Raw genomic sequence first — 27857 nt, 5'->3', positions numbered from 1 at the left:
AGTATAATCCCAACACTTAAGTGTAAAATCACAGACTCATAGAATTGCTTAATTAAAGAAGACTTCTATGATGAGTCAAACCGTTAACCTAGTACCACCAAGTCCACCACTAAACCACCTCCCTAATCACCATGTTTATGGATCTTTTAAATACCTCCAGAGACAGTGATTTCACTGGCTGCTCCTCACAGGACTTGTGCTCTAGACCTGTCACCAGCTCTGTAGCCCTCCTCTGGACACGCTCCAGCACTTTAAAGTCTTTTGTGTAGCGAGGGGATCAAAAGGGAACACATGATTCAAGCTGCAGCTTCACCAGTGCCCAGTACAGATGGACAATCACAGCCCTGCTCCTGGTGGCCTACTGCCCATACAGGCCAGGATGCCATTGGCCTTCTTGGCCAGCTGGGCACACTGTGGGCTCATGTTCAGCCAGCTGTCCACCAGAAACCCCAGGTACCTTCCTGCTGGGCAGCCTTCCAGCCACTCTTCCCTCAGCCTGTAGTGCTGCCTGGGGTTGTTGTGACTGAAGTGCAGGACCCTGCACTTCTCCTTGTTGAACCTCATACCACTGGCCTTGGCCCAGCCTGTCCACATCCCTCTGCAGAGCCTGCCTACCCTCCAGCAGATCAACACTCTAACCAAACTTGGTGTTCAGTGCAAACTGACTGAGGGTGCACTTGATTCCCTCATCTCAGTCATCAATGAAGATATTACACAGAACTGGTGCTGGCACTGAGCCCTTGGGGAAGGACATTTGTGACTGGCTGCCTGTTTGTTGCCCGTGTTGCATGAATTGATACAGATGCACTTGAGTTGGCCTACTGAATCCAGGGTGATCCAGGGTGAGAAGTCCTAATTCCTATGCAACCAGGGTGATTCTGTGGTTTCTAACACATCAATGACCCTTTTCTCTTTGCTGTCACATGGATCTCTATCCCCTACCTCCACTGAAACAGTAGACTGAAGGACCTCACTAGCACACTACCCCTTAAACATTGATGCTGACCCCTGGTTTCATCCCTCTCCCCCTTCAAATCTAGTTTAAAGCTCTCTCAATGAGCCCTGCTATACAAACACACTTTCCCCCCCTTTGAGACAGGTGTACCCTGTTTGTTGCCAACAGGCCTGGTGTCGTATAAACCAACCCATGATGAAAAAAAAAGAGAAGAAAATCAAAATTCTGTCAATGACACCAGGCTTGGAGCCAAGGTATTGATCTGCCAGCTCTTCCTGTTTCTTCCCTTATAATTCCTTGAGACTGGAAGGAGAGGGGAGAAAAGTACTTGTATTCCTGATCTCTTAACCAGTCATCCCAAGGCCCTGAAGTGTCTCTTGATTACCCTTGAACTTCTTGCTGCAACTTCATCGCTGTCTACCTGAGGACCATACCAGGGTAGGAAGCTTTCTCCTCACATCTCCTCACATCTTTAATCCAGGCCTCACAAAGGCAGCAGACTAAGCAGACTTAGCAGACTACTACTAAGAAGTGGTAGCAATAATTTTTCCTCTTACACTAATACAGCCTGGAACTGTTAATATAACATTTCAAGAAAACACTCACTTTTCTGACCTAAAACATTCAAATATGCAGAATTCTTTCAAAGTAGTAAGTGGAAGTCACATTGCCCAAAACACTTCAAATAAGAAAGCATGCTGAAAGAAACCACTCCATGTGCAAGAAAAATAAATTAGCTGGGCAGCACCTAAGAGAACTTGATGCGGACTCAGATCTGACAACAAAAATCACCCTAAAAACTCACATGGCAAACAATCAGCCAACAGGAACAAAGCTACTGAGCACTCATGCTTCTACTGACAGTCTCAGGGTAGCCTTTTGAATCACATCCCATGTTAGAGAACATTGTATTAACCAGTCCAGAAGGTTTAATTTGGTTTTAACTTGTGCTTAACACAGGTGGGCCCAGCTTTAACCACCAGACAGGTTTACTCTACTATTCACCATATATTATGAAACTATTACGTTGCAGAGAGTTGACTTTTATCTTTCCTTTCAAAAACTCCAGCATAATGTAGTGGGAGACACCAGCACAACCAAATACCAAGGGAATTATAAACCCCAAATACATGATGCATTACAGTCATTGTGAACAGAGTTGCTTGTAGTAAATAATAAACTCAAGTAAAAAAAATTTCTTGTAAATAATTTTAAAAAAGAGCTTCATAGACAAATCATACCCCTAAACTGGGTTTAATGATCAGAGTATCTTGCATGCCACCAGGATCAAGGCTCACAGTCTTCATATCAAACAAAGGAAAGCCTGCTCACAGTCTATATTCACATATTTGTTCAGAAAGCCATTGCATTCTGTGCAAAGAAGCAATGCCCTTTGCCTAAGATCAACCCTTTCTGAAAACATACTGCATATTTTCATTTCCCATCTGTTATCCAGGTGCCAAATAACTAAATTTCCCATGGTATCAACCAGTAACATAAAGACTTCATTTCTGTTGAACTGAAGCAACTAAACTTTTAATCAGCTCTCTATCAGCCACTGAGTTTCTGGACATTAATTATTTCTTCCACCTCCTCATCATTTGTTTGTTCAAATTCCCTGGTACTGTCACTACTTTTACCATCTACACTTTGACTTTAGAATTCCCTGTTCAGGTAAGGAACACCACACAGCATAAGAATTTTTTTCTAGATACACAACTTTCTTTCCATAAACAAGAAAAGCACACTTATCTCACCGTTTGATTTTAAAGGAGTTACTATAAATTTATCTAAAAACTGTGTATGGAAAACCTCTCCATCACGATACAAGGAATTTAGGGCTGATTCATAAATACCCACTTGAGAGACTTGTCTCCTTCTTCCTCTAACTCTCCTATCCCAAGTGGCTTGGGGCAAACCTAAAAACATAAAGACCATCCAGATGACGGGTAATTCTTGTAGCTTTGAGAGTACTGCCTAACGAAAATATTCCTTCTGTTCATCTCTACAAACAATCACAACAACCCTCAGAAAAATAAAAGACCAAGGTTAGAAGGCATAAGCCTTTTTCTAACTCTATACATTTTACAATTAAACTCAGGATTCCTTGTAAAGTAAATACTGAGGGAGATTGAGACTTTTTGCCCATCCCTGATAGTAATCAACCCTGTGCTGAACAAAAGTAACATCAGTAATGCCCATCTCTGTCTTTTATTCCAGCTTGAGACTTGCTAGCCAAAGGGTTCAAGACAGCACTTTTGAAATTCTCTAATTTAGTTTTTCCATACAAGTCACACTGAAATTAGTTTGCCTGTGCAGAAGGCTGTTTGCAAGTGTAAATAACTCTTTGACATGTTACACCTAAAAGAATGCTCTCTCACACTTTGTTTACAATCTGTGTCCCCATCTGCTAAAGCCAGCCACTGACAGAAAGACTGACGTATTCAAAACAACATCAGATTTACGCTGTTACAACAAAGTATATGACAGCCCATCTCAGAATAACAAGGGGAACACTACGAAAAGAATTCTTGGTTGTAGAAGACAAAATAATCCCCTCAATGCTTTGTATGCTGGAAGCCACATAAAAACAGGTATCGGGAAACTTTTTTTGGGCGTTTGCACAATTCTGCATAGTAATTTCCAACTACAATAAGCAGAGAAGTTAATTCATCAGCAGAATAGTTGGCACCACAGTGAAGCTGTGCTGGTCCCCAAGCTTCTAGTTGTTGAATTTCAGATTTGGCCCCAGTAGACAAACCATCTATAGGAGGAACAGATCAAGACTAACCTCTTTATCTTCTTTACAGTGAAGGAGAAATTATATTTACTTATCTAAATTAAAATTTAAGGTAGAAGACTGCAAGGAAGTTTGTAAAATGATTCGGCATTGTGCTGTTCAAGATGAAAAATCTATTTCGGAATGTTATTCTCCTACAAAACTCTTCAAAATGGGATACAAAAAATAGCCAAAGACAAATTAATTTTACCACCTTTGTCATCAACATAATTTACACTACTTTTGACTTCCTTGGTTCAGTTTCTAAAGGTGGGCAGAGCAAGGGGGAAAAAAAATGCCATGCTGCCAAGCCATAATGAAATTAAGGCCTTGTATAAGATCATTTCCACAACCCACCTGGAGAGCTTCCTGGGCACCTGCCTTTTCAGTAGCACGAGAGCTCAGGCAGGCCATCAGTCATCTGGACTAGGGAAGTAACCACCACTACAACTAACGGTTGTCCCTGTTCCCAGATCCTTTGCTGTGCAGATCTGAACTTCTGTGTCCACACAAGGGAAGTGAAACAGGCTCTCTCAGTAACAGTCCATACATCTTTTGGGCAAGTATGCCATCAAAACACAAGCTTGAGCACGCCATGCTCAGCTCTAATCCGCTCTCCTCCCCAGAAAAGTACCAAAGTAATCCACACAGCTTTTTTTTTTTTTTAATTTTGTCCAAGAGCAACTACAAAAAGAAATTCTATGAGGAAAATTATCAGTTTTTGACTCAACACACAATGGGAAAGCAGTCAGACTTTACACTGATGGGTGTAAATTACTCAGTTTTGCACAAGTCCTTAGTCTTAAATTTTTTAAAAAGAAAACAGTTCTGCTGAGGTAATAACTGATTCCTCTTTCAGCAGTACAGCTGGGTCCCCACAGTTTTTCCATTTTGCTATGAAAAATTAATATAACTGGAAGAAGTCTGCTTCAGGAACAGATATGTAAAATTAAAGGAACTGAAAGGGAAGCAGAATTAACACAACACAGCACAAAACTATGGCACAGAGAGAAATGACAACAAAGCTTTTTAAAAGGAGGAAGTCCACAACAACAACAACAAAAACTGAATGCTCTAGCAAAATTTCTCTGTCATCACTTCTAGTCTCTTTATTATAAAGATCAGTTTTAGACATAAATTTGCTATCTCACAGATCTTAAGCAATAATTAACTCTATGCTCTATGTTCAGTGGCTGGTCTAAATTGAAATTCGTTCCATTTCTGTGAAAAATTTGTATTTTCCTAGATTACACCAAAGGCATGCAAGAACACTGTACAGAAAGTTACTGAAAATACTGACACATGACTGCTAAGAGTCATGAAATGTTAAAGTCACGTAGGTGTAAGTCAAACAGATGAAGGAATTTTGCAAAAGTTTTTGAAATGGTAAGATTGTCAAAAAGCAATCAATCTTCAGAACAAGTGCTTTAAACACTCAGTTTAGATTTGGGAAGAGCATCAGCAAAACAAAAAATCCAGAAACCTTCATTCTTTTCATGGAGGTATCAGCAAGAGATTTTATGTATGTTCAGTTCATCATTTAGTAAGGAAAGGTTATCCCCACAAAACAGTTCAAAGAAAACAAACAAACAAACAAAATTAAGATCCCTTCCTCAACCCTACACATTCACCACTTGTGTTACAAAGCAATTAAGTCTCTAGACTTAAATGATACATCTAAGTATTTAGATTTGATACAATTTCTGTTCAACCATCTCATTTCACTGGAACCATTTTAATCAGGGAAGGACTGAGGCAGAGAGTGAAGGAGCTATTCCAGCATCAGCTGTGCAGCTGCTATGAAAATCCAGGCATAACTCATCTCAGACACATTTCTACAAGTCTGAGATCAGAGAAACTTCCAGCAAAAACCATCTGAAGACTAACAGATAACTTCTTATTTCCCTCTTCATGGCATAAACTCAAAAGAATCACAGAGAAGCACGGAGTTACAAGAAAAACACAAATTTTCAAAGCCAAATGCATAAACAAAGTGTACAGTCTTAATGCCAGGAAAAGTAAGATCCACTGTATCTGAGGTTGCTTTTAAATTTAGCTTTCGTTGCATTGACAGAGGTTGGTTTTATACAGAATACTATTGGTTACTATAAAAAGCAAAGTAGAACAGCAAGCGATCGCTGTAGAAGAGGACATAAAAAAGGGAAATGATTGCACTAATATAAACATATTCTGCCCTTCTTTTAAACTGAAGCTGCAATTTCCGTAAATACAAAACACCATACAATGATACCTACTTTTCCACACAAGAAACAGCATGTTATGTACCCTTCAAACATGTAAACGAATACATTTACTTCTACTTTTGTGTTCCACACAAGTCCTAACTGGCACATAAACACTATGAAATAGGGTATTGAATGTAAGCAAGGCTAATACTAGCAGACAGCAGAGGCACCAAAGTGACCTTAAACAATTTGACACTGAAGTGAAAAGATGTCTTAAGAGAGAAAGTGCAAGTTTCCAAGATTAAAAAAAACTAAACAACAGCATGCCCTAATACCTCAGTACCTTTTCTGTATAGAAAAAGCATAATAATCTGTTCAGACAAAAAAAAACCCAGAAGAACACACCATGCTGCATGGTAACAACAGATACGTGTCATCAGAAAATAAAGATTTTCACAGTTTTAATAGGCTGAATAAAAATCCTACTAAAATACAGGAATTCAAGTGAAAGCCACTAGGAAAAGGATTGCAACAGAAGCAACTACAAATGGATCCCAAGAGAAGGGCTTCATGGTTTGGACTGGGGAACACGTGCTACTGGTGCTGAATCTATCCAGAGGCAAAAGAATTGCTAACTATATTTACACATTCTATTTTATGAACAGACAGATTACCCTGAGTCATCTGGTATTTTTAAAATATAAGGACACTACACTTAATTATTTAATGTTTAACACCGCATTTTCCTTTACTACTTGTCAATATCTGAGGAAAAAAAAAATCCCACCCTATGAAATGATTACAGTAACCTTTTATGATGTACAATTAGTTACATTTGGTCCAATGGATAACCAGTAACTACTTCTTTGTTAAAGTAAGTAAATAGAGAAACAAAATTGAATCACAATAAGCAAATTTTGAAACAAGGAAAGGATTTCATAAAATAATGAAATATAAAGGAACAGCCTAACCTTAAAATACTTTAAATAATTATTTTGAAAATAATTACTATTGATGGCTAATAACAGAATAATATAAGAAACACATTTCTAAAATCCAATTTACAGGTGTAAGACTTGAGTAAATTTTAAGTCATAGTAACTTCAGTCATTTTACTTCAAATTTTCACATAAGAGTCATATGATAATTATGCCAAACAACTACTCAAATGTATCACAGGTAATTTTTATGTACACATTAGAAAGACTTTGAAAGCCAATTCGGACACTGCATTTTACATCTTAGTAAAACAACCACACCACAGTATAGTGGAAAAGATTTTAAGATATCTTCACGTAAATAAAAATCTTATTTGTTATAAATTAATGGAATTTGGAATCTTTAAACAGTCTTAGTTTTCTTAATTGAATTTTTTTTTAAATGAGTTTAGGTCAAAAAAGGTAATTTTGGCATTTCAAGTAAAAAGTATATAAAAGAGAAGCACAACACTAATCTTTCCATTCAACCCTCATATCTGAAAACTGGTAAGTTGATGTGTGCTTGGATGAAGAAAATAAGTATTTTAGGAAGTCTCTAATTTCTTTGTCTAAGTCACTGTGAAAAATTATGCTACTTTCATAGTGCAAGGATGTTTTCTGACAGTCTAGTACTTGGTCTGAGAATCTGCTTAAGATACATAAAACAAGAAAATTAACAAAATTCTTTCATTCTCTCCACTGCAGAGTTTAAATACAAATGTAAGTAAATCCCAATTCATCCTCTCATACCACGAGGCCTCAGGAAAATAAACTGCAGGCTCACCATATGATTAGTCTGAAAAACAAGCAGCACCTTCCGGGAAAAAAAAAAAAAAAAGGCGAAAATAACACAAGATGTGTGATTTTATCATTGCCAGGTGAAGTTAAGAAGAGGTGGTCACAAAGACAAGTAACTTACAGCAATATAAATAAGTTGAGAAAGAATAATTCTAGTAAACAAAGTAATAAAAAAAAGTAAAAAGGTAAGTAAAGAAAAAAAAAAAGGTCTTCAACTAACAATTCAAAAAAGAAACTGGCAACTTGCTACACACAAGCACAGTCCTCTCTTGGACAGTCGAACTGAAGTTTCCTCCAAATAGACTAAATGCTGTTAAGAGATGTTCTGTCTACATATACTGCTCTAACACTGACTTTTACAAGCTAGTCCTGTGGCTCACAGCCTACAAACTAATTGTCACTAAACTAGAAATAGGGTAAACAGGCCCTTCACTCACAACATTAGTAGTGCTGTTAGAGCTACTGTTCTGAGAAATCTAGTTAATTTTATTGACTATTTCTCTTTTCTGCATGAAGTCAATGCTTGGCATGTAATTCTATGCTAGCTTGTAATACAGACTGTTAGATGATGTTAGTTACTGCTGTAGGAGCTGCTCGACACTTCAGTAGCTCCTAAAAATTACTTGATATCTGGGTAAGGAACAGAAAAGCAACCAGATTTCATTTTCAAGAATCTCATATATGGGGAAAAAAGCCCAAACACTAGAACAACAAAACACATAAGAAAGAAACAGATGATCATCTGATCTGACAAAAAAACTTGACAAAAAATCCCTCACGTCCTGTAATCAAAAGCACAAATAAATTTTAATTAGAAAAAGGAGGGATGATGACCTTGGTAACCACCATTGAGAGGAAAGATTTTTGGTTCACCTCAGTATTGTTAGATCTAGAAAAGCCCCGGAATAATCAACCTCTTTCTTCTTCCATTGAAATGAAGGGGAAAAAACCCCAAAGTACAAGCTCTGGTCTGTACTCCTAGATTGACTCTAGTGTCTCACAAAAAGCGACACTGAATAGAGAAAATGAGTGCAGGTTTGATGGAGATATAAACACTTGGAATTGCATAACTATTCTAATTCTTTTCCAGATGCGCTTGACCATGGCACAATAAAACCTTCTACATCTCCAATCAATTTTGACTGAAAAATCAATAGCAGATACAGGATTAAAGGTAGGTTTGCTTGTGCATGGTTCTCCTCCTCTTATAAATTAGAGGGATGAAATGGAACCCATTTCAGGAGCAATACCATGACAAAAAAAAAAAAAAAAAAAAGGAAAAATGGGGGATGAGAAGGGAGGAAAAGGACAAAAGAGGATGAAGAAAGACTAAAATGCCCACTGCACATGATCTAGCATCCTTTAAGTAGGGCTGATCTTCAGACCAATTACAGCTACAGCTGAAACTCATCTGCATCTGTTCTGCTTTCCAAACTAAGCTGTTTGATAGGCAGAGCTTCCTGAAATAAAAGTCCATCAATCCACTAGACTTGCTGTACACAAAGACTGAGCAAATATGTTACAGTTACTGCATTTGAAAGGAGAGTAATCTTTTAAGCACAACTTTTGAACATGTGCACATGGTATAGGATGCAAAATGCATTGTTACCTTCATAGTAGATGAAAACCTCAGCCTAACTAGTGTCAAATATTCTGAATTAGCAAACTATTACATTAATCCACAAATCAAACTTGAACAACAAAATTATCCACTAAATAAATTCACTTATGAAAGGAACAAAAACAGTCCTTAGTTTTGAACCAAATAACTCCTTGAAGAAGCAACAGGAAGAAAATGAGTAGTTAACAGTTAACAAGAATACTTGAGAACATCAGGAGAGGAAAAAGTCAGAGTTTTAACATTATAATTGAACCTAGTCTTCAGCTGCCCTGCTTAACAGACCTCACAGAACAAGGATATAATAAAGGCACTCAGAAGAAAAATCTCCCTCAGAGGTTCTGCCACATGACAAGTTTAAATCAGACATTCAACTTTTGCAGACTGGTTTCACTGAGTCAAGAACAATGCTTAACCTAGCGCTGAAAGAAATCAGTAATTTTAAGTCTTAATGAAAGGTCTGACCCAAAACAAATGTTATTACATCTTTCCATCACTATTAAAGAAGTATCCTTGAAACACACATCAGACTGCTCAGGGTTTTTCCCACCATCTCCGAGAGTATGGATTCTGCAGGCACAGATGGGTAAGTTTACACACTGATGCTGAGATTACATGTACAGAAAAACTTTTCTACTTCCCTTAGAAAGTCCAGGGAGCCACTGAATTGATTGCTTTATAGCCTTTCAAGCTCCTCTTTCTTTTATAAGAGCTCTGTCCTTTCAAAAAAATTAACACAGACTAAAATTTTATATGCTGCACTTCCAAATCAGTGCCAACAACAGCTTCAGATGTTAGTTTATGTATCAGAACAATAACTTTGTTAAAATAAAACAACCCTAAGATAAGGGAACAATAGTAGAATTACTTAAAGGAAGATAGGAAATGTATTCAGTCATCACTTCCATCATACGTCTACACACTTTGCTGTACCACCACCTTCTTAAGCAGTACTTACTCTACAGAGCAATACAAGGTAATGAGAGTCAATGCAGAATAACAGATGCAATTTTCTCACCAAATCCCTTTACATGCCACTGTATAGGTGGAATATAAAAGAATTTCTCATTTTCTAAATAAAGACCTTAAGTCAAACACTGAAGCTGTAATACAGCAGAAGACACATGTATCCTTCAAATTAGTTTTAAGAGATCCTTATGTACTACCTGACAGAAAAAAAATCTTCCTACAGTCTTCCAGCACACTCATACAAGAATGTTAACACCCCTTTTATCTTCTCTCTAAAGATAAATCCACTGGACACATTATAAAATCAACTCATGAGTAAAGTATTACTTTGAGGATGAAATCTGAAAAATTTTTCAGGTAACTGGACATTATTACCACTAAGATCTGCAGCATAATGCCAGAGACTAACATATAAAGGAAAAAGAATTTCTGTTTTCTTTGTGTGTATTGTGGACTCAAAATTACACCTATTCATAAAATCACTTTGAACATCTGCTCTATCAAAAATAATAGTAATCAAACTTGAAATACAGAGGTAGCCATAATAATTACAGAAGTCAGTTTTCCAAATAACAGAATGTTCCTGCTTATTTGCCAGTAATGTTAAATAGAAAAGGCCAATCTTCAAAATAAAAATAAGTGTTCTTAAAAGCCATTAAGTCCAATGGTTATAAAGCAATTTTGAGTTTTGAAAAGTAAAAAGCTATCTCTAATCTACTAACAGGGAAAGTACTAACTGCCACAGGCATTAGGATACGTGTAGAGTTCCATGTATCTGGATTTCGCCATACTTTGTCTGGTGTAAACCTGTTGAATTCCAGCTCTAAGGTCATCCCATATCTGGTCAAGACCAATCTGTTTAAGTCCATGCGGGTTCTGACTCCTATTCGATGACATTTTGTATTTCCTGTAAAATCTTCCAGTGCAGCAGCTTGAGATCGGGTTATTCCTCCATCAGAATCACAAGTCAAGTAACATTCTAAACTCAGTTGCAACAACTCAGCGAGATATTCTTTACATGCAAAAAGCGATTTTTCCCAGGAAGATAACCTGCAGAAGGAAAAGAAAATATACACCTTATATGACATTCTGAATTCATTCACACTAATGATACAAAAATAATTATTTCATTGAAACACTGTCTATTACATAGATGAGAAACCCATGATGAGATCTGAATTACCAAAACCAAGGAACATAATCTTGCAATTCAGCAATCCACTACAAAATGGGACAGTTAGTGCCCAGAGCTGCCCAAAGGCACTTAGGTCAGTGCAGCTGACAAAAAAATCCTAATACTAGTAACAAAACATAGCAGTCATAAATCTTTCCAAGTTGCAGACACCACCTTTTGAAGAAGTGTTTCCTCCCCATACAACAGTAAAACTCCAGTATTTCCAACTCCGGGTTCTGTGATAGCTCATTGTTTAAAAAACATCCTCAGGGATATCAAAGATTGACCAGAAGATACTACAAAGAACTTCTTACAAGAAAGAGAGAGTTATCAGTAACTCTTCCGGACTTGAGATTCTATTGCAGGTAACCTGAAAATCCAAGTTATTTTGGAAACAGAGAATTTTTCTATCTAGTAAACACATGCTTATAATGATTACTTTGCTAAGTAAGAGAACATCACTTCCTTCATGTAATTTTAACAGCAAGAGAACATGCAGTCAAAAGTGGTGGGAAGAAGGAACTACTAATGGAAGCACACAGAATAAATACTGTGTGAACTGTGAATGAAAGAATCAGAAACTAAGAAAATGCACTACTGCCATGAGTCTTAAGTGCCCACAGTTTGGGACATAGTGAAAAGATCACTTCATCACCCTCATGAAATAACAAGGCAGGAAAACAGTCACTTGGAAAGGACGACTGAAAACATCAAGCAGAGAAGATACATTTTTACACAAGTCCATAAGAATATTTTTCCAATAACATGGAATCATGTCTTTTCCACCAAAGCAACATAATTAAGATACAAAAAAAAAATAACAAGGGTGGTAGTGCAATTAAAAAAATTAGCTCAAAAATAAGAGAGTTTTAATAAGTCAGGACCAACTTAACCTTACTGCAGCCTTTCCATTTATATATGGTGCTTATAAAAAAGATGAAGACTTTTTACCAGTGACTGTAGTGACAGGACTAGGGCCAATGGTTCTAAATTAAAAGAGGGTAGATTTAGACTGGATAGAAGGAAGAAATTCTTTACTGTGAGGGTCATGGTGAGACTCTGAAACAGGTTGCCCAGAGAAGCTCTGGATGCCCCACCCTGCCAGTGTTCAAGGCTGAACTGGATGGGACTTTGAGTAACCTGATCTAGTGGAATGTGTCCCCACCCAAGGCAAGGAGACGGGACTAGATGATCTTTAGAAGTCCCTTCCAGCCCAAACCGTCCTGTTATTCTGCACCCTAGAGCCCACTGACTGAAATACTCAGAACACTATGAAAGTTGATGTTTTTCCGTTCTTCTATAGACAATACAGCTTTATGATAAACCTGTCATCAAAGGCTCACATGAACATTTCCATAATTTCAAAGATAGTATAGGCCAAGACTAGATAAATCCTATTATTTGCTTTTGGTTTCTGACAACAGAATATAAAGATATTCTTTCAGGATCTACTGTAAGTCAGAGGTGCTTTCTCACAGCCACTTCTAGGCTATTACATGTTCCACTCTAGGTTTCACAGAGTTTTAAAGATTAAGTATTGTATTACACCCTCTCTGAACCCCACCCAATTATTTGTAATTCTCTTCTGCCTTTACTCCTGGACCCTAAAAAGACCAGCTAAGATCAAGACATTTCTTCATGTTTTTCAGCCAATGACTGTGTCACTACAGTAACACAGAAATTATCACTCCTAATAGTCCTTTATTTTCCCATTACCTGTAAGCATTTAAATCTCTAGCTCTAAGTAGATACACCGAGAAATATTTTCATTATGTCAGTGTCAGCAACAAGTACTGCCTCATTTTAATCTGACATGCAACTGCTTATGTGGCTAATTTTGCTTTTTATATGGGTAACAATTACTCAGAGAATTAGGTGGAAAAACAAGAATTCAGTCAATGTATATCTTAGAAAACACACACCTAAAATTCAACCCTGCTGTTTTCCTTCTGTAATTACAGCAAACTCTTTATTAAAGAAGACGAGAATAATGCATCGTAATGCTGAAGTGTAAACTAGATCATACCTTATTTGTTTTTAACTTCTTTAATTTCTGGAAATCGAACCTGCTGTGTTACTAACGATGAAGGACTTTCATGACTGAGAAATGAAAGCCAGGAAGAACAAAGGTCCAGGAGTGGCCACTCACCTCCACTACGGAAAATACTCTGCGCATGTTACACACCCACAATCTTGGACTATGATCATAAGTCAGCACCGCAATGCAAAGCCAAGAAAATTAATTAAATGTCTACAATCCAGGAGAGCAGAAACTTTTTGATTCCTTAAATAGGGTACTATTTGAACTCTCCAATTACGAATCTGCAATTCTTCCGTGAATGTGTGCAAAAATTAACTCACCGCTTGTCTCTTATCAATCTGCCAAAGGCAAGCAGCCTAGACTTAGAGTGCATTTTTGTAAAAACATTTTGGCGTACCTAACACAAAACACTTCACTGCTGTGTAAAAGTTTGTAACAAAAGGCCAACCCCTTGCCAGCCAGCAGAATGACAGCACCATCTCACTTCTTAGGCTCAAATAATTTACCTCTTCCAGTTAATTATACTAGTTAATACAAATAGGAAATAGAGCCATAGGTGAAGCTACTATTAATTTTTTTGCAGACTTTTTCATGTGCAGAAAAATAGTAAGGTGATTATTGATATATTACCTTAACAGGAGTAAAGTTTCAATACACAGGAACACTTTGACTACAAAACCATATTTATGAATGCAACTATTTGTACTTAGTGGTTAAACTAAGTTATGATATTAAATGTATGGAAAGAGAAGGGGTAAAACAAGGCTATGTAACTCAGCGTTTTTATTATTATTATTATACACAAACACCCAGTGAAAATCTGAAATTGTATTTAACGTGAAAAGTGCTAGTTTTGTGAATCACACACACAAAAAAATTCTTGACAAGGTAAACAATTCTTGAAGGTCAAATCTGGTCCACAGCAGTATCACTGCATCTCTTCACCCAACATCCCAAAGGCTAAATGTAAAAAGAGGGAGAAAGAGTTCATAAGTCCAATTTCTCAGTGCCCGAGCTATGCACAACTGCCAGGAGCACGGTGAATTGCTACAGGTGAACTAAAACCTCATCATTAGGTCGTAACCTTCACATCAGTGGGATCTCTTGCCTTGCCAAGTGCTGTTGGCAGGACTTCTGCACAAGCTGGTCTTGAACTGATCATCACCGTGCTTTCTTGCCCAAACAGATGAGACTTTTTGCTAACTTGCTTCAAGGATAAGACCACCTGCCCAAGTTGCAACATTCCCTCTGTAGCTTTGGAGCAGAGAACCCAGATTTCATTAGAGCTTCAGGCCAACTATATTTATATGAAAAAAATTACCCTGGAGTTTCCAGACAATATATACACAGTGTGATGCAGCGTTCAACACCATCCAATCTTTCAATTCTGCATTCAAGTACTGCAATTAAAACAGTCAAACAAAACAAAAGGAGGTAACACTTCTGCCAAAACTTTAGAACAGCCTTGAAGGACTGAAGAAAATGTTATTCCCTCTTTTTCATTACTTGGGGATATACATCATCACAAGCGTCATATGCAAGGAAACACATTGTGGTTTTGTTTTCACTGATAATCTAGTAATAGAGTATTTTTTTAGATATCCCCTCTGAGGAAAATGATGTGTATGCTAGAAGAGGCCTTTAGGAAAATGCCAAAGTTAACCTTTTTATCTACAAAACATAATAAACCCCACTAGATTTACAGCATCTCAAGCCATCTGCTGAAACGAGTATCTCATTTTTATGTCCTAACACAACACAACTTTCAGCTTCACTGCTCCAAGGCCTGTGCATTACCTGTTGTTCTCCAACAACGTCTTATTTCTAAATTACAGATTTCAAGATAGTTTACTTCAGTAATTACAGATAGAATTTGAACTTGTCAGGAAGAACTTACAGGTCCAGAGCAAGGTTTCCCAGCTGACCCAAGAGCCCAGATATCATTTTTTTAAAGACACAGAGAGGAACAGATCCTAGACTTAGTCATTTCCAAGTATTTTATCTCCTGTCTAATTTCAGACGTGAGGAAAACATTCTTGTCATGTCTAATAGCATGAGCTAAGGTGACCAGATTTAATCATACTAAAAACAAACACATTAGAGAAGGGAAGAAAGTTTCACTAATAAGCTATGGTGGAATGAATGTAATTAAAAATAAGTTCAAAGACCTTTAGTGTTATGAAGTTTCCAAAGTTTACAGGCATGTGTAAAAAGTCAGAATTTCATCTCTCTACACTGCCTCAAATTTATCTTCTAAAACTGAATGCAAGTTTCTCAGTAACAAAAATAGAGAACTAGTTCATTTGGACAATGGGTGAAGGTTGGTATCTTTTGTAAAAACTGGGGCAGTGAACCATGTTCACTTTAATGGCTGCTAAAAGCAAAATATCATCCTTCTGTGATGAAAGAATAAAGCATAACGAATGTTTAATCTTTGGCTTCAAAAGACAAGAAAAAGGAGTAAGTTTAATACAGTCACACCCTTAAAAATGCAGCATGAAATTCCTCTTGCCAAACTCTTTCCTCCCCATTTTTCCAGCCTGACTCCTCTAACTTACTCTATCCTGCTCTCTTGTTGCTGTATTTCAGCAAGTCTGATCCAGAAATCCAACAGATGCTCCCGTGTTTAAGAAACGGTAACAATCAATAAAGTTCCTGACCAGTTTTACTCCCCTCAAAGTCTCTGCTACCACTACACTGGGCAAGGCAATTACTCAGGTGACCCAAGATATTCAACATTGATTGAATGCTATATGACACAAGCATACAAGTATTTTCAAAAAACTAATACAGAAGCACATTGAACAAAACCTCTGGTCTAGCACAAACTGCTTGCTTATTCCTGTATTACTTTAAAAACAACTTAAGATACTGAGTGTTTGTTTATACTCACATAAATTTCAAAATGGCTATAGTTGAAGTGACCCTTAAGTATTACCGTATCAAAATATTTGGTACGTTTTTGCCTTAAAATAAGCATTCAAAGGCAGATTTATTGTTTTCAGCTTTAGGCTTGAAACAAAACATACCAAAAAATAAACCAAACCCCTCTCCTCTCTGACCAGACAGGGACAGCTTCACAGATAGGACACCGCCAATGACCCATACTACAAACCAGCCTTAGGATTCCTCTTGAAGTCATGCAAACACATGCCTTTTAAAAAGGCACGTAAATGCAACGCACAGAGCTAAGAACAATGCACCTCCCTCTGCTGCTGGTTAGCCTGTAAGATACAATCTACATGATTAATTAGATGTAAGCGCTGGGAGACGTATATGTAAGTGTATACTTATGTAAGTATACACTTACAAAAGTATAAATATTCAAGTATAAGGCATGGAGAGATTTAAAAACTGTTTGCTTTCACCTTTTACTTCTTTGCCTTCACAGTGTATAAGCTATTTCTTGGAAATTTTTTCCAGGTTAAAAAATTGTCTCTTGACTCCTGAAGGACTCCTCCATTCCAGCACATATTTGTTTGATGGAGCAGAAAGAGACACAAGAAGTAATTCTATTTTGTCCCTATAATCATTTGCACTCACAATTTATGATTTCAAAGACACTTTTCATATCCATATACCTGCCAATTACTTTTATGTTTGCTTGACTCCAGTTGAGGTTACCATTATGAGCTCAAAATTGTAACACAGTTTAGCTGGGCCCTGGTCCTGCGTGCAACACTATTTAGCACTCACATTTCTGTCCAGAAGTATTTTAGGTCACTAAATGTAAATAAAATAATATAAAATAGACAGACAGTTTAGGCATGTGACACAATCCTTAAAGAAAGACTAGGAGAAAGTGTAACGTCCTTAGCACTTCACATGCTACAAATGTGTAATTAATCAACATGGGGAGAATCTGTCTGTAGCAGACATTTTCACTGTGCCCCAGCAAAATGACACAACTACTGTAAAAAAAAAATGTTTATTCTAGAAATCACATCAGTACCAGAAAAGAAATATTAGAATCTTTTCTCGCTTTTCAATAAAGATATTTAAGAGACAAATTATGAAAATTACAATGTTCAGTTCCTCTGTATTATTACAAAATACTGATTCACATATAGTGTGAAAAGCTTTAGCTCATTTTATTTTCAAGAGAGTTAAATTCAATTCATTATGAGAAAAAGGTAGAGATGTATGCATGCATACACTCCTCCCTTCCAAAAGTTGTCTTTGGGTGATAAAAACATTCTGTGCCACATTAAAAAAAAAATAATTTAGAGTAGAAGCAAGTACATTAAATTTGCCAGTAATTTAAGACCAAATCATGTAAATTTGTGTAAATTTTGAGCAGTTGCTACTGTTCCTTCCAAACGACAACTTAATTTAGGGCTCCAGTGTTCTCCCCACACCCTCTCCTGTACAAGTTTTAGCTCTGATCAATGGTATCTAAAGCACTATAAGGAATACACTCCTATATTACTTCGTGTGCCAATTACTTCACAGTTGATAGCTGAAAAGATAAAAAAGCCTGGACATGTTTCTCACAGCTAGAAAGACACTTAAATTCACTTTTATTTTAAAATTTAAACACAATATATGGAAGTAACTTGGAGTTGCAGTTTTCACACTTGTATTGTTTACTTAAACTATGCATGATTATGTTCACTAAAAACCTTTTTAAATGACATGGTTTTAATCTGCATGCCTGACTACAAAGATTTTCCCAAAACATCAATTACTATTCCTCAGAAGAGCACCAAGAAACTTGGAGTTTTTCACTTCTCTTTGCATACTCCTTTATTATCTCTTAAACATTCTTCCTTAATTTCTTCCTTTACTCTTGTTTTCCTTGACCAAACAATTCCTGCAGCTTTTGACAGATATCTCACTACAGTGATGCAATAGCTAACAAAAAAAAAAAAGCCCAAAACACACCAAAGCCCAACATGCACATACTGCCTCATAAACAAAGGCTAGATCTAGACTAGACAAGGTTTGCTGTTGTATTCCGTAAGAGAAAACTCTCCCTTCTGCAGTTGGCACCAAAGTAAACGTTGGTCAATATTAACAATCCCTTCAGCGTTAAAAGTTTTACAGTAGTCCTACCACACCAATTTCGGAAACAGGGTAAGGGACTACATACCTAACTACACAGATAACACTTTTCAAGTTTTGCTTGGCCATCTTTAAGAGTTCACTTTGTCATAGATGAAGTAATCCTTACATACAAAGTTTTCAGAATACTCCTAAACTGAAATGTCCTTTCTAACCTAAGGGCTCCCATATTCCTCTGCTACAAACAGCACGCAGGCCCTGCAGGGCTTTTTAACTCAGCCTGCAGTAATAAGCTTCATACCCTCTTAAAACAGCTGATCATGCTCAGCTTTTACACCTCAGAAAAAGGCAGGCCGCAGATTAGGAAAAGAGCAACACCATGCAAAGAAAACGAAGTCAAGACATGAGTGTACTGAAAAGAAAGAAGAAAGGTTTATGTAAGTTTATTGGGGTTATGTGGCCAGGTTTTGGTAGCAGGGGAACCACAGGGGGGGTTTCTGTGAGAAGCTGCCAGAAGATTCCTCCATGTCTCACAGAGCCAATGCCAGCCAGCTCCAGGCTGACCCTCCGCTGGCCAAAGCCAAGCCAATCAGAGATGGCAGTAACACCTCTGGGATAACATATTTAAGAAGTATATACACTCAAGAGAAAAAAGGAGCAAGAGTATGTGAGTGGAACAACTCTGCAGACACCAAGGTCAGCGGAGAAGGAGGGGAAGGAGATGCTCCAGCTGCTGGAGCAGAGGTTCCCCTGCAGCCCGTGGATGCAGACCATGGTGAGGCAGCTGCACCCCTGAAGCCCATGGAGGAGTGCAGAGATCCACCAACAGCCCCTGGAGGAGCCCCACACAGGAGCAGGTGGGTGCCTGGAGGCTGTGACCCCACGGGAATTCCACGCTGGAGCAGGCTCCTGGCAGGGACCTGTGGACCCATGTAGAGAGGAGCTCATGCTGGACCAGGTTTCCTGGTAGGACTTGTGACCCTGTGGATGACACATGGGAGCAGGCTGTGCTTGAAGGACTGCACCCCATGGAAAGGGACCCATGCTGTTCGTGAAGCACTGTAGCCTGTGGCAAGGATTCACAATGGAGAAGTCTGTGGAGAACTGTCTGCTGTTGGAGGGATCCCACATCTGAGGAGATGAAGGACTCCTTTCCCTGAGTAGTAGCAGAAACAGCCTGTGGTGAACTGACCATAATCCCCATTCTCCATCTCCTTTTGCTCTGGGGGAGGAGGTAGAGCCCGCGAAGGAGGGAGGGGTGGGGGGGAAGTGTTTTCAGGATTTGTTTTACTTCTCAAACCTGCTCTGATTTCAATTAGTAATAAACTCAGTTAATTTGCCCAAGTCTAGTCTGTTTTGTCAGTGATGGTAATCGATGACAGATCTGTCCCTGTCCTTGTTTCAACTCATCAGCTTTTCATTGTATTTTCCCTCCCCTGCTCACTTGTGGAGGGGAGTAATGGAGTGGCTTTGGTGGGCACCTGGCACCCGGCCAGGGTTAAACCACCACAATAAAACAAAGGGCCTTGTGTATTCCCCCATTCTCTCTCTGGCTCAAATGATATATATAATACAACCTGCATAAAACCCCAAATGAAACGAGCAAATAAAAAAACAAATAACAAAACTCAAATAAGCATAAGCCCTGAAGGACAATGCACATGAAGATACACTTCTTGAACCAGTCAGGAAGACGCAGAAAATGAAAATGAGGGAGGACAATCCACAAAATCTCAAAGCTAGATACCCAACATGCCAAGTAGAAGACAGAATAATACACCTTGTTTTCTCAGAAAGGGAAAAAAAAAAAAAAAAAAAAAGAGCAGCAGGAAGCCAGTGTAGAACCCTTAATGATCGTACAAGGACAACTCTTACACATAATTGCTTTCCCAAAACCTCTTACCAGACATCAAACCTTTAACTAAATCCAACTTAATAAGCTAAAACACCATGATCCTACTGATCTCCACCAAGAAAACCCTGGTATGTCTTACAGTTTGCTTCAGACACAACATGACCTTCACCAGAACCCACAGGGCCTCTGAACTACAACACAAATCCCCCACCATTTTAACAGCACTCAAAGCACCACAACATACACTTTCATACTGACCTGTTAAGACACAAACAGGAATTTTCACCTGCAAAAATATTCTCCCATGCTCTTGGCAGGTAGCAGTTCTTATCAATAATTTTAAACCCACGTTAACATATTGAGAACAAGCATAAAACAATTCTGGCTGGAATCTCTTCCCAACAGCTTGCTAATTGTACCACATCTTCCATCTTGTTACTTTCGCAAGAGCTCAACTGATCAAGGCAGTGCAGTTTGCCACTTCAATTTATAAATAAAGATGATGGTCACACCAATTCATCTTGCAAACAGTCTGATATTTTCAGACACTCAAATATACCACAACAGCACAGTTTAAATACTGAAGAGCTTCCTCCTATATTCACCTTCATACTCATGTTTCACTAGACTGCAACTATCAAGGACTGTTGCAGTTACATTCATTTCCAAAATCATGACTTGTGAAAGCTGCATCCTTTATATTTTCTTATTTTTCTTTTAAATCAGGTCCACATTAAGTGCACAGATATATGTACACTTAGTGATTTTGAGTCCTACTATGGTGTAATGCTGCAACCACTGCTAGGAATGAACAGTACAGTTCTCACATATTCATTCCAGATGCCTAAATACTGACAAAGGCACATGTACTCACTTTCACAGCCAGTGCAAAAAAGAATGAGAACTTTCTCATTAAAGTCTAGAAAGGGATTCATAGGTAATTTCTATGCTTCAACCACGCAATCTGAATTGTAACAGCCCTAACTTCCAGCAAAGACTTTATACTTCACAAAATGTTAGCTCTGCTTAAATTCAGTATCATTTTCACCAAACTTTTAATCAGTTTTGACCTCTAATGATTGCAACAGGCACCTCTGGTACAGAAGTGAAAAACTTTAACTTAATTTTGTAAAAGTTAAAATTGACACACATCCCTAGCAGCCACATTTAAATTCTCCTTCTTGTTCATTAAGCTTGCACCATTAAGTTTTAAAGCTAAGCCTGTGTCAGATTCTAATAAAATCCATTTAATTACTTAAGGATACCCATTTGATTTTATACTACCCCTATTAGCGATGGTACCCTAGCAAAGACCCACTTTCAGAGATAACAAAACTATTCCAAAGTTATCTCTGAAAAAGGACAGTAAGAGAATAGTCTGTTTTTTAAGAAAATGCAAGCATTCTAAAAAAGCATTTTGAATTGTACAGTGAAAAGTTTATCCCTTGGCTACCAAGAAGCAAGTAGAGCATTTCACCATGAAATTATTACCTTGAAAAGCAAGATGGAAACACTAACAGCTAATAAAACAGTATATTTCCTATAACACTCCTTTTTCCCCTAATTCAGTCCTCCAAACTTTAGACAAAACTTTCAGGTGACAGTCTCCACTGCTGTGAGACTAGAAGAGCTTGCAAATTTACATATGAAATTGAGTTTAAATTACAGAGCAAAACAGGGTGAACTAAGGTCACACCAGCAGCCTTAGTTCTGAACTCTAATCCACATTAAGATATTGTCCAAACTTAAACACACAGAGCAACAAAGAGCAAAGTTACATTGGATGCAAATTAAAAATACAAACAAGAAGTTTCTGAGTTCAGCTACAGCTGAAATTGCATTATTAATAACCCAAATTCTTGTAGATCCCTGTTGTGAGTTTTAAAAAATAACTTTTGTCTACCTTGTACATTAATGAATCGAATACATCTGGGTCCCAGTATCTCAAAAAATTGGGAAAAGAGACGCGCGTGTGTGTCGTCAAAAGATAAGTACACTACCAGAGCAGAGTGAGGAGCTGCCCACACTGCAAGGACTTTCCATCATCATGATCCTCACCATCCTATGTGTACATTTCTCCTTCAAAATAACACCAAACTTGAGACATACAGCAGCGTTAACCAGAGCAAATCTACTGAAATCCAAAGACAAGGAGCATTTTGTATCACCTGTATGTAATTCTAATTTTAAGATAAACAGAAGTCAACGGTATCGAACCAATATTCAAATCTAGTGGTAACTACAAAGACATCAGGGAAAATGTATTTGACCCTTTATTCTTAGTACTGATGTCAAGCAATGCCTTGTGCCTGCTACACCAAGTTACAGCAGTGAACCTTTTGACTCCAAAACCAGAACAATCAAAAGGGTAAGAAAAGGAGACAATATACATTTTTTTCCTCAGTTTCTGGAAGAACATCACATAAAAGTTACATAGTTTATTCAAGAACCATAAAATGGTTTGGGTTGGAAGAGACATTTAAACATCACTTAGCTCTCACCCTTCTGCTGAAGGCAGAAACATCTTGCACTAGATCAGGTTGCTCAAAGCCCCATCCAACCTGGCCTTGAACACTGCCAGGGATGGGGCATCCACAACTTCTCTGGGTAACCTGTTACAGTGCCTCACCACCCTCACAATAAAGAATTTCTTTCTTCTATCCAATTGAAACTTCTATCCAATTTAAACTTTTGCCCCTTGTCCTGTCACTGCAGGCCTTGGTAAAAAGTTTCTCTCCATCTTTCTTATAATCCCCCTTTATATATTGAAAGGCCTCAATAAGGTCTCCCTGGAACTTTGTCTTCTGCAGGCTGAAGAAGGTTGTCTCCATAGGAGAGGTGTTCTAGCTCTCAGATCACTTTTGTGGCCCTCCTCTGGATCTGCTGTAATAGGTCCATGTCTTTCTTGTGCTGGGTGCCACAGAGCTGGATGCAGTGTTCCAGGTAGGGTCACATGAGAGCAGAAGAGAGGGTGAGAATCACCTGCTTCTTTTTACAAGTTCAGGATACAACTGGCAAAGAAAGTAGTGCAATTTTGGAGAGATAAAGTATAAGAGACTCCAACTCTCGTAAGAAATCTACAAGTCTATACCAGTTTCTTGAAGTGCAAAACGGAATTACTATTCTCCTATTCTCACAGTAGCCTTCACTTATTTTTCTAAGGTTCATAGACAAAGAGGGGTTTGAAAAACACTGCATTACATAAAGTGGAATGTAGTCACAGTTTGGTTCAGTTAAAAAAATATGTATTTGATTTTGACCTGTTATCATTTATGAGAAGACGTAAGGAAGCAACATGAAGAGGTTCACTCTAGTGGCATCAGCGGTTCTGTGGGTGAAAAGTGACAGAAAACTACCCAGTGGGACACACATTATGTCCTAAACCAGTGCTCTTCCCAGCAGCTAAGATAACGCAATGAGTGTTTAAGTCCGACAGTGTTCTATCTGTGTAGTTAGATTAAAGACTACAAGTTACAGCATTACAGCAGGGCAGATCAGCTCAGAACAATTTTATTACCCAGTCATTTAGTCATGTCTGTCTGTAACAGGTCTGAACTGCAGCATTGTAAAAACATCAACAGTCAATCTGTAGTAGTTCTTCCATTGAAAAACTGACAACTCTCACAATAAAATAGGAAGTCACTTATGTAGACAAGCTCAAAAGGTCTCTATAATTTTCCAATAATGATAAATTCTTGCCTTTTTCTTACTGAAAATTCTCCTTTAACAAGGAAGAGAAACTCAATGGTCTCAATGACAAATTAAAGAAAACAGCAGTTTCAGTTTGCATGCTGTACAGATTATAACTTTTACCCAGGTCTCTAAATGTTCGTTCCAACAACCACTTCTTTGCATGGAGATTAACCTGAAAAATACAGTAACTAAAAATTTTTTATTAGTTTACTCTTACCTAAAAAACATGCTAGCATCTGAGGATTTTGTTTAAAGCAAGTTCATGCATTCCTAAAGCATATGAAGAACATGCAACACCAAATTTTCCAAATCCTTTTTCCTTCCAGCTCTGTGCAGCAGGAAGACTATATCAACCTGCAGGCTGCTAGGACTGCCTGTGCATGCCATCCTGGCATGCCCATCCAAGTGGGACACCTTCCCTGTTTTCCTCCTGATGCACACAGACAGACCCTGTTGGACAGCATGGGAAGTACAATAGCAGAGCCACGTGGATGATCAGCAGCACTGATTCAGTCACTTTACGCTTTAACCTGATCCTGCCCTCGACAAGTTAGAAAACCCTGGCTGAAAAGCCCAAGGCACTGATATCCACCTGGAACACACTGACCACCTCTTACTAGGAAATCCCCTCACTTCATGTTCATAATACAAATTTTTGATGTTGAGAGTGGGGTAAGTGCAAGTGAAACATATTTAAAACTTTCATCCACTAGGATTTTGTTGAGTTTTTTAATAATTAAAGAAACCCCAAACTTCAGTGCCAAGAGAGAAGATTCCAGGTATTCCCAATTCACGCAACAACTGACACCCAGGATATGACTCATCATTAAGCTGGGCCCTACTGAAATAATTGTGGTTATGCTAACCTAGGCACTACCTAAGAAACGCTACAGATGAAAAGAAGGACTCAGAGATTGCAACATGGAAGTTGTAAGATAAAACTTTTAAGCTGAATATCTGAGAAAACTTTCTCAAAGGACTCAGTATTGTTTTCATAACAATACAGCTAAAATCCAAGAACTTTCACCAAGACTAAAAATAAGCTAAATTCAAAAAAAGTCACCCCAAAAGCAGTATCCAAATAAGGATGTGCATCCATTTTGCTTAAATGAATTTAAAGTATTTAAATTAAAGCAATGTGATTTTTCTCAAGCTGAGAGTCTCAGTAACAGGCCTGAGTTACAAGGCCAGTTCAAACCAGTGTACAAAGGAGTGAGGTGGAAGAAGAATCATTACCTAAACCAGCACAACTATTTTGTCATCCAAGGAGCAGGATGCATATGCCTAATTTAGGTGTTCTCTACATGATCTCTAGATAGGCAATGGAAAGTTTCCTCCAGAGAGGTAATTCAGATCAGAAACCTAGTTCAGTTGTTCTGAGCTGCTGTCGAGTTTCTAGGATCTGTGGGTAGCCAGCTGAGAAAATATGAAGCTGTTAACACTAGGCACCAAACCTGGATTTTAGAGTTAGGTGTACAAATTACTCCTGAAATCAAATGTGTTCACTCTGCCTCCATGGGTCAAGTAGGTCCAGTGTTTCAGCCACACCTCAGATATGTGGAAGTGACATGACTGCGAAATGTAACCTATCTTAAGACCCAAGGTGGCTAAGAAAGACATAAAATAAGAAGTTGGACAACAAACACTGAGACACAAGAGAAGGTACAAAGCAGAGGAAAAGACTTCTTTCCAGTCGAGTCACCATCAAAGACACAAAGTGTTGACGCAGCATGGATGGACACCTAATCATTAACACACAATATTACAGCAGTTCACTTTGAGTCAAAACTATTTACCTATATAGTACCTTACTACTTCCCCAAAGAGGATGCATCCCAAACACACTCCATATCAACTACGTACCAATTCACAACATGGTATTACAAACATTATTTGGCCTAATTCAAGTTACATGGCCACTATGTATTTCTGGCTCCCACGGACCATTCTTCCCAGTCCTGCCAAAAGGATTTCCAACACAGACTTTTCCCTCCCTGACAAGCATCAGGATATATGTGTGTATTAGGGTGGAGGTACATAATTACATGTGAACACATATACCAGGTTGCTGAGGAAGTCAGTAAGAAAACAAATTAAAACAAAATAAAGTAAAACAAGTAAGTCATTTCTGCCCTCTTAAAGCTGACAAGTACACAGATAACCTAGGGTTAAACTCCTTTCTCCTGAAAGGCACAGATGAAGGATTTAAATACAAAGTGGGGTAGATAGCATATGAGTCTACAAAGGAAAGGAGTATGTGGAAAGGAGAGTATTAGGTAAGATCACAAGGAAGGTTTTAATGACAGGAAAGTAAGATCAGAAGGGCAAAAAAACATGGTGAAGGAAATGATTACTGGGAGGAAGAAAACTGAAAGGGGAAAGGTAATAGAGGGATAATGATGGTGCTGGAGTATAACTTGAAGAGGAAGTAAGAAGGATGGGGAAAGGATCGCAATAGCTTTCAGTGGCAAAGTTACAGGGAAACAAGCGAAGTGATTATTTGCAAAGGCAAAAAATGCAGGAATAGTCACCTGAATGGAGGTGATAAAAGCACAGACAGACAAAAGGTTACAGGGGGCACCTTCTCTGGTAAGGCCACAACAGTAGGTGGCAATAAGGCGAAGCCTGGTGCACAGTCCTTGACAGCAAGAGAAACCTGGAGAAGGTGACTAGGATGAACTGTGGCAAAGATCTCCCAGCAGCCAGAATGGTGCTGGGGGCACCAGGGGATCTCTCTAGGTACAATCAAACAGACCTGAGCGCCACTGGGGTTCCGGGGATGGCTGGGATACAATAAGGTGAAAGGAAGCGGCACAGAAAAGGACAGGGAGGACGGAAAGCAGGTGAACACCCGTAAACAACGTCCGGTGAGGTTATGGACAAAAGCTCACAGGGGGAAAATGAAGGCAGAGGCCTGGGACGAGCCTGGCACGGCTGGGGTGGGCAGTGCTGGGGCCAGGAGGGGAGCACAGTGAGGGCGCGGGGCTGCGGGAGGACGGGCCCGAGCTCCGAGAGCAGCCGGGGCGGCACGGAACGACAGGGGCAGCCACCGGGGCCGCCCCGGCCATGCGGGGGCCGCGGCGACGGGGCAGGGCAGGGAGGGCCGGGGCAGGGCAGGAGGTAAGGGAAGGAGGGAGCGGGCAGACAGAGCTCTCTCTGGCGGGGCCGGGGCAGCCGCTCCCGCGCCCCGACGGGGGCGATGCATTCCGAGTGCGCAGTTCGCGGCCTCCCCAGCACAGCCCGGCCCGGCCCAGCCCGGCCCGCGACTCCCGGGCCCGGATCCACGAGCGGGCCGGGCAGAGGCCCCCGCCGCCCCCGCGCCCCGGGACCGGGAGCGCGCCCGGGAGAAGAAAGGCGGGCGGGCCGAGCCCGGCCGCCCCTGCCCCCTCTCCCCGCGGCGTGACTCAGTGCCGGGCCCCGCTCCGCCGGCTCCGCGGCGCCGCCGCCGCCGCCTCGCCCCAGGCCGGGCCCGGCCTCGCTGCGACACAACGCCGCGGCCTCCCCGCACTCACCAGCATCGCGCGTCCCGCAGAGTCAGGGCCGCGTCCGCCCGCCCCTTCCGCCTCCGCCGGGCCCGGATCCGCCGCCGCCACCTCCCCCCGGCGCGGCCTGGGGATCGACGAGGCGCCGCCCCTCGCCGACCGCCCCGCCCCGGCTCTCGGCGGGCGGAGGGGACCGGGATGCGGCGGCCCGGCCATGGGGTTCGGCCTCCCGGCGAAGCCTGCCTGCTCGCAGGGGCTCCTGGCGTGGGGAGGCCGGCCGCCATCTCCTCGGCCCTGCTCCGACCCCTCCCCGAGTTAGCCCAGTG

General features: G+C 39.7%; 1 protein-coding gene across 1 annotated transcript in view; it reads right to left on the bottom strand.

The window, feature by feature from the left end:
* The window catches only part of CUL1 (cullin 1), a 53380-nt gene extending 25738 nt beyond the window's left edge, over positions 1-27642 (bottom strand). Inside the window, exons 1-2 of the mRNA XM_050311981.1 lie at positions 27562-27642; positions 11040-11332 (exon numbers count right to left, since the gene is read on the bottom strand). Of these exons, the coding sequence (XP_050167938.1) occupies positions 11040-11179 (140 nt within the window). The 5' untranslated portion in view covers positions 11180-11332; positions 27562-27642. The remainder of the gene's footprint in view (positions 1-11039; positions 11333-27561) is intronic.
* Positions 27643-27857: the final 215 nt, after the last annotated feature.

Source organism: Myiozetetes cayanensis, unplaced genomic scaffold (assembly GCF_022539395.1).
Source record: "Myiozetetes cayanensis isolate MyiCay16 unplaced genomic scaffold, myiCay2020 scf1, whole genome shotgun sequence".
In the NCBI taxonomy this organism is placed as follows: domain Eukaryota; kingdom Metazoa; phylum Chordata; class Aves; order Passeriformes; family Tyrannidae; genus Myiozetetes; species Myiozetetes cayanensis.
This window is presented reverse-complemented; position numbering and strand designations above follow the sequence as displayed.